At 35.2% G+C, this 9,780-nt stretch overlaps 5 protein-coding genes across 5 annotated transcripts in view; 2 read left to right on the top strand and 3 right to left on the bottom strand.

The window, feature by feature from the left end:
* Window positions 1–278: 278 nt before the first annotated feature.
* LOC108573225 lies at window positions 279–1,677 on the top strand. The gene is made up of 2 exons (XM_017935613.1): window positions 279–1,109; window positions 1,180–1,677. Exons 1-2 carry the CDS (start codon window positions 279–281, stop codon window positions 1,675–1,677), a joined length of 1,329 nt encoding a protein of 442 aa, XP_017791102.1.
* A 903-nt stretch (window positions 1,678–2,580) lies between these two features.
* Window positions 2,581–4,174, bottom strand: LOC108573226 (leucine-rich repeat-containing protein 34-like). Its single transcript, XM_017935614.1, has 7 exons — window positions 4,143–4,174; window positions 3,925–4,057; window positions 3,731–3,865; window positions 3,427–3,660; window positions 3,136–3,365; window positions 2,910–3,075; window positions 2,581–2,865 (listed from the first exon to the last, which is right to left on the bottom strand). Exons 1-7 carry the CDS (start codon window positions 4,172–4,174, stop codon window positions 2,581–2,583), a joined length of 1,215 nt encoding a protein of 404 aa, XP_017791103.1.
* A 63-nt stretch (window positions 4,175–4,237) lies between these two features.
* LOC108573227 (TPPP family protein CG45057-like) lies at window positions 4,238–4,742 on the top strand. The gene is made up of 3 exons (XM_017935615.1): window positions 4,238–4,242; window positions 4,367–4,407; window positions 4,468–4,742. The coding sequence occupies exons 1-3, from the start codon at window positions 4,238–4,240 to the stop codon at window positions 4,740–4,742; spliced, it is 321 nt and encodes a 106-aa protein (XP_017791104.1).
* Window positions 4,743–4,847: 105 nt separating this feature from the next.
* On the bottom strand, window positions 4,848–8,255 carry LOC108573257 (serine/threonine-protein kinase PINK1, mitochondrial). Its single transcript, XM_017935650.1, is given in 7 exon segments — window positions 4,848–5,707; window positions 5,774–5,872; window positions 5,947–6,361; window positions 6,465–6,587; window positions 6,659–7,205; window positions 7,208–7,474; window positions 7,947–8,255. Coding segments are annotated over 7 exon segments (1,839 nt in total). The 5' UTR covers window positions 8,083–8,255; the 3' UTR covers window positions 4,848–5,455.
* Window positions 8,256–9,671: 1,416 nt separating this feature from the next.
* LOC108573228 (keratin-associated protein 10-2-like) overlaps window positions 9,672–9,780 on the bottom strand; it is a 1,777-nt gene continuing 1,668 nt past the window's right edge. Inside the window, 1 exon segment of the mRNA XM_017935617.1 lies at window positions 9,672–9,777. Within this exon segment, the coding sequence (XP_017791106.1) occupies window positions 9,672–9,777 (106 nt within the window).

Consider the following 9,780-nt stretch of genomic DNA (forward strand, 5'->3'; position numbering starts at 1 on the left):
AATTTTTTATTTCATTAATTAAATAATTGCGTATCCACATATTACATTTACATAAATATAAAATGAACGGTGATGTATTCAAATTTTTACAAAAGATGCAGCAATGACGGAACTGTTACAGAGCGCAGTCAGCAATACCACATTTTTGTTGCGTGAAGCGAGTCGTTGCAAAATGCAAGCCTTAAAAATGGATTCATACGTCGTGAAGTCCCTATAAAAACGAAATTCAGTCGGTCAGTCGTCAGTCTCAAAGTCAACAAGTCGACACAGAGTCAACAATGCATCTCAACGTGTCTTTCTTATTCCTGTTATTGGGTATCACGCTCATCCAAGCTGGTCCAGCGGCCAAGATCATCGAGAAGAAATCATTAGCAGAAACGGTAGAAGCAGAGGCCAAACAGGAGAACCTGAACATTGAAGAAAGTGGTGAGGAAAAGGACAGAACAAAAAAAGCTGCACTTTATTTTCAAATACAACCAAATTGTCAACAACCTGTAAAGGAAAATTTAGTTACTGTTCAGAACATCCCACTGAGGATACAGGCTCAGTCTGTTCCTCCACAAATTCACACTCTGAATGTGCTCCAGCCTATTGTTCAAACCTTACCCCAGCCTAGCATCATTATTCCTCAACAACCAATTCCAAACTTGCACATTGCCCAACATCCAGCTCAACCTTCTTCAGCTGTGAATGTAATTCAGTCCTCATCCAACACCAATGTCATCCATGGCATTGAGAAGCAACAGCCACAACCAAAGCCTAAGCCAACTCCAGCTCCTGTCACAGAAACAGTACCTGTTACTGAGAAGCCCAAGCCTATGCGCATTGAACAGCAGGCACAGCCTTTACCAAAGCCACAAGAGACCTTAGCGCTGCTGCCAATGGCTCCTACATACGAAGAACATCTGATGTTTATTCCTGAACAACCACAGTTTGTTCCCTTAATGGAAGTTCCAGCAACTACACCATGCACCAATCCCCTGCACAATTACCTTACTTCATGCACTTGTTCCAATGTTAGGCCATTGGCAATGAATATGGTACCTGTCATGCCTTATCCATCAGCGTATGCAAGATCTTCAATGATGATGCCCCATATGGTAGCAGAGGTAAGTTGTCAATGATAAAAAGTTAAGAAAATGTTCAATGTGTTAATTAACATGTTCTGATCATTCACAGAAAATAAGAGTGGAACCTCAGGGAAGAACTAATACTCACATCGATTTAAATATCCCAAATCATCGACACCACCACCCTCACCACCACAGCCACGACTCGTACCAAAATATGTATGTCTATGGTTCAGACTCTGGTGCTGGCCAGTACGGTACCAAGCAGTTAATGGAGAACACGTATGCCAGTAAAGGAGTCTCCATCAATACCTTCCCTGCCTTCAGAGCTGTCAGCCCATTTGTGCAACAACCTACTCTCAGTCTTCCAGAGAGCACTCTGAGGAACAAGGAGAATACCATGCATAGTCCTGTCGCCTCTGAAGCAAGTAATCTCATACAGACCAACAAATCTCCTCGTGAAACTAACACGAACCAATTGTCACCAGAGAAGATGTTGGAGATCAAGCAAGAGCAAAGTCAAGCTATGCTGATCGATGGTCGACGCAACGTAAGGAGCAACAAAGAAAAATCGAAAGAACGAAAAAGTGAATCAACAAAGAACTAGATCATTTTTATGAGATGTAATGTATTATTGTATTTTTTATTTTTGTACTTTCTGAATAATCAATTTGTATATGTATGCAAAACTCAAGACCAAAGATGGTTGATAATAAATCAAGATTTTCAAGTGAACATTCTTGGCCGTCTCTGTACACAAAATTAGGTACCCTTAAACTAATACATTGTGCAGGAATCTGACGAAGTAATCGATTTATCATCGATGTTCTTGCAAACATTCCTGGAGAAGATAGGGTCGTTTTTGGATATGACAAGTAAATTCTTTGAAGAAGATTCTTGCAAGTACTTCTGCAATGCGGATACGCTCAGTTGTGCCCATGAAGATGTGCAAGGAATACTCTTTTCATATTGGTCTTGGAATATTGTATCTTCATTCAAAATTGAAAACCAATTTTAATTATTTATAATTTATAATTTAGAATGATAATGAAAATTCTTAAATTCATACATCCAATATACTTTAAATTTTCTTCTAAAAGGTTCTCGTCGATGTTAATCCATCTTACAATATTCTCCTTAGTCATGGAATTGACACGCGTTAAGATGTACTTAATATTCTTTTTAAGATCAAAAGGAGATAAGAGTCTATTTGCAATTAATTTATCCACAGACCAATCACTGCTTTCATCTCCTTTACATTTGCAGCAGGTACATGTGTCTGGGTGATCAGCATTTCTACATGTCTCATCATAATGTGAAGCTAACCAATTTAAAATAGATACTATATTATTCTCATATGAATGAAAATAATAAATTTATCATTACCCTGGCATTTGAAACAATAGCAGCATCTACAGTCTTTCATATGAGCTCTGCTCATTATCTGAGAAATCATAGTTACAACCGACTGAAAGAAAGTATTTTTGAATAAACCAAACACAGGAAATGATTAAGAATAGAAGATATAAAAACCTACATGTTGGATATCAATCTTAGTTGTTTGTGAATATGTGTATTTGTAATATTTTCTACATGGACGAGTTGCTTGTACAGGAGGAGATTTTGACATTTGTGAAAAGAGACCATATGGAACATCAACATCTCCTTTTTTACAACAGTCCCCTGTATATCTTGCAAAGTACCACCTGTGATCCACTCTATATGGTCTAACATCTATATTCTCTTGTTGCAGCACTTGAGACATCAACATTCGTTTAAGTATCTGCAAATAACTCTGAAATAGTGATTCTACCAATGATACTGTTTCTATATGAATACTTTAGCAGCTGGATGTCCAATACAGTTGCTGAATATTCTCAGCCGTCTTAACATAGGAAACTTCTTCAATGTATACAAAATATAGACCATTCCATCATCAGTGATCTTATTATATGAAATATCAAGTGATACAAGTTTTGAAAATGGAATAGCAAAACTTAAGCTCCTAAAAATAACTGTGACTAATATCAAATTTACAGAATGCTTTAGTTCAATGACCAAATACCTTGCACCATGATCAGTTATGATATTCCTGCACAAAATAAGAGTTTTCAAAGGTGGCTTCTCCACCAGCCACTTGGCAATGTGATTAATACCATGATCTCCTATATTATTACAACCTAAATCTAGCAAATGTAATGAATTATTGTGTATAGCATTGAACATCATGCTCTCAATATCATGGCAATCAAAGTTATACTTTTGCAAGTGCAATGCTTTCAGAGTAGTATTATGCTATGAAGAAATAATCTAATTTAAATAGATATTAAAAGAGAGAGTACAAATAGGAAATTACTTGCAGCATGTGACCAATGACATCTGCAAAATGAACAGAATCAAAGTAATACATGCATCCTGGATTTGGTCTACTTATATTTAGGCTTTTTAAAGTTCCATTAGAGATCTCTTGGTCTGAGCTCAAAACCATCATAAAGTATATTAAACTGGAAGCTGTTTGATTTACTTCTGCAACATTTAAACTATGTATATACTTGTTTTTTAGTAGAAAAAGTGCCACATCTTTTGATGCCTGTAAAAATCATTAAATCAAGACTTGATTGACAAATCAAATGAATAAAATATATACCAAAACTTATTACATGGACACCAAATTTGTTTGCCCCCAAATTAAGACTTTTTATTTCCAAATTCTTTCCTACTTCCAGCATATACTTAATTCCAAGATCAGCAATATTATTATTTTGCAAATCCAATTCCTCAACATTCTTATATAACTATGTAAAAATATGTATCACTAGAAATTCTTTTGTTTCTTAAAGATATTTTATCTTACTACAAAATGATCGAGTAAACTTATAAAGCCACTATCCGAAATGTTGTTATTCGCCAAAGTTATGTGTGTGATGTTTTGATGATCCTTCAAAAATATTAATAGCGCTGGAATGTCTACGTTTTGAAGGTTTCTCCTGTAAGTATTCAAAGAAGATACAAGAGAATTTAATCTATCAGATATTTAGAGAAATTTTAATCACGATTTCTAATTTTTACAACCTAATTTTTTGATACACCACATATCCACGCATGTCAAGTCTTTTTGTCTTGCTGCAAATTGCTGTGCAGAAACATTGGTTTAGAGCCTGATGAAAATGAGGTTTCACATTGTTTACTGCGCCAATGTTATAATTCGTACATTTATTCAATTTCATGATTTTAATTTGTTCAAAGAAAAATCAAAAAAAATTTTCTTCAATTGATGATTTTTTTCTAAAAAAAAGGGATGAACCAGAGATTATTCCGTTAAAAGAGATGTTCATAGGTAATTAAGAAAAATAATTTTTAAAAATTGTTAAAATATACATATTTATTATTGTAACAGCATACTGTCAAATGGATCCAGTTTCCTTCGAACAAAATGTGGAACTTCTGCCACTATCGCAAAGCGACAAATGGTTAATATCTGCGCATATTCTCAACATGGTTACATTAACGACAACAGATACAGGACTCGCATTTTTTAAGTTTCGTAAAAGAGCTCTAACCTATGATGAATATTTAACTTACTTAGAAGATCTGGCTATATCGAGAAATATCAATCTCGAAGACATGAAGGTTAAAATGCAAACATGTGGAAGGCCCAAGAAAACTTCTTGATTTACAAGTCCATGAACGCTATGTACAAGCTTTATTTCTGAACAACGTTTACAATGTTGTAATCATATACACGGTATTTCGATATTATCTCATAATGAGCTGGCATGTTAAAAAGTACCGATGAAAAGAAAGTCATACATAAAATTTTTTTGAACTTAAGGAGGCGTGATGCTTGCATAAAATCTACTCGAAAATCATTATACGTCAATACACTTAGTATCGCATTAATGAATTAATAAGCGTTAATTGACAATACAGAGCAAGCTATCTTTATCAAAGTACGAAAGATCGCTCTCCATGCACATAAGTAAATTAATTCCTTAAATAACCTCAATAAATAATATTGAATACAATAAAACCGCCCAAAATAAATATACTTCGATACTTTCTAGCATTGTTCGATTACAAGGCACGACAATTACAAAAGAATCATTTTATGCCACTTGATTTCAATTACATTTTCAAAAGGTTCACCATACTCAAAACATAGTTGGAAGCAAGACTCTTTTACGCTTTCCAAGAGTATCAAAAATAAATTAACATAAGGAGGAAAAACTGAGGAACATTAACGATAATAATATATGATAAAATCGGGGTATACAAAAATATTTCAACAATCTTTCATTCGTAAGACAATAAAAACAGAACGCGGCCTTGTTCCTCGATATGCAGGAGATAAATACTTTCTTCGTATCGTTACACTAGAAAATATATTATACATTCTGTTGTATCCACTTCAAGGCGCTTCTAATGTTTGCAAGCGTAACTCTACCGAGGAAACTTGCGATTAATTGATATTCGGGCATAGTACGTCTTCCACAAGACTTTGTGGAAAGCGATCTTTGATAACAATCCCTTCTTTCGTATCTTCCAACATTCTCTTTCTGGAACACTTCAGGAACCAGCATCGTATTGCGTCCTTCACAAAGTATTTTCGTAGTTAAGCACAAAAGCCATTGCATTACCTGTGAAAAAGATAAAAAAAATTCTAAATAAATTTACAACTACATATGACAATAAAAAGAAAATACCTCGTTGCTTGATGGTAATTTTTCTTCACCTCTGAACCAAGCACTGGGTGCCCACAAGTGCAATTGTATTACTGTCGCTGCTGTTTCTGTATCAAGTCTCTGAAATTGAAATTATCTCATGAAATATTAAAGTATTTTACAAGAAAATCATATTTAGTTTTGTAATGATGTACCCTGTATGGGCTTCTAGACAATAAATTTTTGATCAGTGCAGAAATAACTGTTGGCACGTGGCTTGGCAGAGCTGGGAGATCCTCCTCTTTGTAATTGTAATTCTTGAGGGAAGTATTCTCCTTGTCAGCATGAAACGGATTGTTCATGCCAAATATTTCATAGGCTATGGTCCCAACTGTCCACAAATCAGCTTTGGTGTAATTTATACTGGTAAACGGACCGGGTTCTGCTGTGATCACTTCTGGCGCCATTAAGGCAGCATTTCCACCTTTGTCGATATCATGTGTGTTGTAAGGTAGATACAGTCCATGACGTTTGTCCGCCAAACAACATCCAAAATCTGTGATCACCAAAGATGGACAGTTATCTGTCTCTTCTGACAAGTCTAGCAGGATATTATCACTCTTCAAATCACTGTTTTTAAGGATGAGAAAAGAAAGCATGTAATGAAACTCAATATGATCTAACTGATACCTAATACAATGACATTCCACTTGAACAAAAGATATTGCCTTACCGGTGTGCTATGCCGTGTGCATTCAAATGAATCACACTTTCGAGCAACTGAGCAAGTAGCAATATCGATTCCCTCATGCTCAAGTTGTGATCGATCAAGTATTGTTTCAGCGTGATATCATATCTGCAATGGAAAAAAAAAAGAGTTATATCATCTAATATGCAATGGCGATTATTTCTTGAATTAATAGAAACCTTTTCATCAGTAGAAACAAACTCATGTTCCTTCCAGAACCGTGAGGATTGATTCTAGCTGGCAAAGCATCGGGATACATGCCCCATGAACCGGGCAAAGCTGGTACTCTATCTGTGAAAACGTAATACATTGCTACAATGTTTGGATGTGGTGGTAGCTTGACTTTGCTTTCTGTCAATCTCATCTCCCAATCCGCTAATTCATTTTTTAAAAATTTTCTAGCTGGTACAGTTTCTCTGTACATGGATCTCAGAATAGACAGTGCATTTGATTCAGTATCATAATTGAACATCATTTTTAATGCCATTGGAAATGCAGTTACATCTTTAGTCTTCTCATCAATGTTTATTTGGTTCTCGTTTTTGCTGCAAGGAGAATCATTGAATTTGGCTGCATAGACAACTGCAGAACATCCTTTTGCTATTGCAGGACCAATTACAAAATCCTTTAAAGTGACAACTTTCTCATCATCTTTGATGACCTCACAATTTTTATCATTTTGTGGGGTATTCCATTTCAATTTTGATATGGCCTCCTATAAATGATGCACATTAATTATACTAGTTCATCATCTTTTGTCAACATTCCAGTACCAGAAGCCAATGATACACCAACCAGGGCAAAAAAGGGTGTAGAGTCACCAAAAATCAATCTGCTAGCTGCACGTCTGCGCAAGTTAGCAGCCAAACTATTGGTGACTCTGTTCAAGATGTTATTTACAAAGATTCGTCGAGCATGAGTCCCCAAGTAGCTAAGGTGCTTTCCTGTGGTGGACACATTATTGTTACCCTGGGGCAGGCAGCCCTGGGACTTGCCTACAGCAATGTCAAAGATTATCAGATACATGAGAGGTCTTCATATTTCAAAAAATGTTGACATGTTGCATTACAATACAAAGTGATTTACAACAGATTTGACATCGTTAAATTTTATCTTAATAATATACTATCTTTTAATTGCTTGCTTAGTGTCCAATACTTTTTTGATTTCTATAAAAAAAAACATGGGGTGTTCTATCATTGTCATCGTGTAACGTTTGTTCTAACAATTTGAATCACCCTCTGTATAGTAAAAATATACAACATACAACAGTCAGGTAACCTTATACTGAAAAAATATCAGAATATAATTTAACTGACAATAGAATCGTAAAAAATATATGAATTATGAAGTGTCAAAAGGGTTAAATCTGTCGAAGGTCTCTGTTTGGTGATCAGTCATGCCAAAAAGTCTTCTAACGACTAAGTAGTCGAAAAAAAATAAAAAAATTCATGTCACGAGACTCACCTACTTGCACAACGTGTATCTTGTCGTGATAGATCCTTGGGCGGTAATTAGCGTAGAAGTACTTGGTATTACTGACGGAATGCAGTAGAGCCCGACCATTTTGCATGAGACGGTGGACTGCTGACCGAATAGACATCTCTTTGGGCTTCTGGGCCGAGAGAGCCCAGCGGGCCAACCCCCACGATAAATATGCCTTCGCTGCCGAAGACAGCCTCGTTGTTAGTATCTCGATCGTTTTTTAGGGATTCTTCGATAACTGCGTAACAAAAGTTTAAAAACTTGCAAGAGTCGTTACGATCCCCTCTTCGTTCGTATTCGTACTAAACTGTCGTTCTCTGTCGGTCTGCCACTAAACTATATGCGCATATACAGTGTGTACAAAAAGTTTCGATATACTGTCACTTTTTAACATCTTTTAATATTTCTTTGCTGTTCATAGTGGAAGATAAAACAGTATTAAATAAATCTAGTTTCACTTAATTCACTGAATTGTTTTATTTCATAAAAATTATGTCTATTATTTGTACATTTATTGTTCTGTATATTATGCAAAACGAACCATAAATTATGACTTTACTTATTGTTTTGATGCCATATTTTTTAAAAGTCGTATTGCTTCGAAACTTTCTACCGGTATTGTACTTATGCATCATATATCGTGTATTTCATATAAACGGGACCAGTTTGAAATGGTTAGAAAATGTCACAAGTCAAAATTTAACGCATTAAGATTCTCTTTATTTTTATTTCAGCAAAAGTGAAATAATTGAGAAATAATTAACGTAATAGTTTATGCAGTTATTTTAATAAAAGTATTACGACACTTTTGTTTGAAAAGTATTATATTCTCTGTAAATCTGATCTTAGATCTGATAGCATGTGAAAGGAATGCGTGACACAAAGTTCGCTTTAAGAATTAATTACCTAGTAACTTTATCTGGCTTGATAATACATATAAAAACTCATTTTAATTTACCAAAATACAGAAATGTGATAGAATATTAGTTAAAGTTACATAAATTTAATAAAATATATTTTATATTCTTGATTACCTATTGAAAGATGTAAGAATCTGCAGATTTATTACAGTTTTACACCGAAAGTCGTGATAGTGCGGTTTGTAGCTCATAGAAACATTAACCGATTTCGATGAAATTTTCACCGTGTGTATAATTGACGTAGATCTGCAAAATGTATTTTTTAGATTTTCATTTCGAGCTCAGATAAAAAAGTTGTAAAAACGACCTTCGCTATTTTCTTCGCGATTCAGACTAATTGCAGTTTTTTCAAAAATTTATACAAACGTCGAAATGACGGCCAAAAACCATTTCTCTAAGCCTTATAAAAACAGCAGTGCAAAGTGAAATTTTTTTGACAGCTATCGAGAACCGAGAAGTCACGCGTACGCATATGTTCGATCGCGCGCGGATGAGCCCCTGTTATCCGCCCCTGAGCGCGGGCTCTACGCGCGCTGTAATTGGCCAGTGTTTTTCGTTAATAACTCGAAAACGAAGCTTCAAACTGGATTTTGGAAAAGGAAAAAGTTATTCAGAGTCACCCCAGCTACCCCCCATTTCCGGATGTTCGAGGAGTTACGGGACACCCTGTATACATAATGTAATACAATAGCGCTGTTAACGATTACAGTTTGTATATAAACTATAAAAAAGAATATTACGAATGTCGTCATTCATTTTTTTCAAAATACAATTAATAGGGATATCGCTAAACCCTGCCGTAATTGTACACCGCTCTACTGTTAATGGGATTACAATTATGAAAAGCATTTCCTCGCGTTCCGTCTGGACAGGTACACACGGCAATATGGCGCCTA

Source organism: Habropoda laboriosa, unplaced genomic scaffold (assembly GCF_001263275.1).
Source record: "Habropoda laboriosa isolate 0110345459 unplaced genomic scaffold, ASM126327v1 scaffold134, whole genome shotgun sequence".
Classification (NCBI taxonomy): domain Eukaryota; kingdom Metazoa; phylum Arthropoda; class Insecta; order Hymenoptera; family Apidae; genus Habropoda; species Habropoda laboriosa.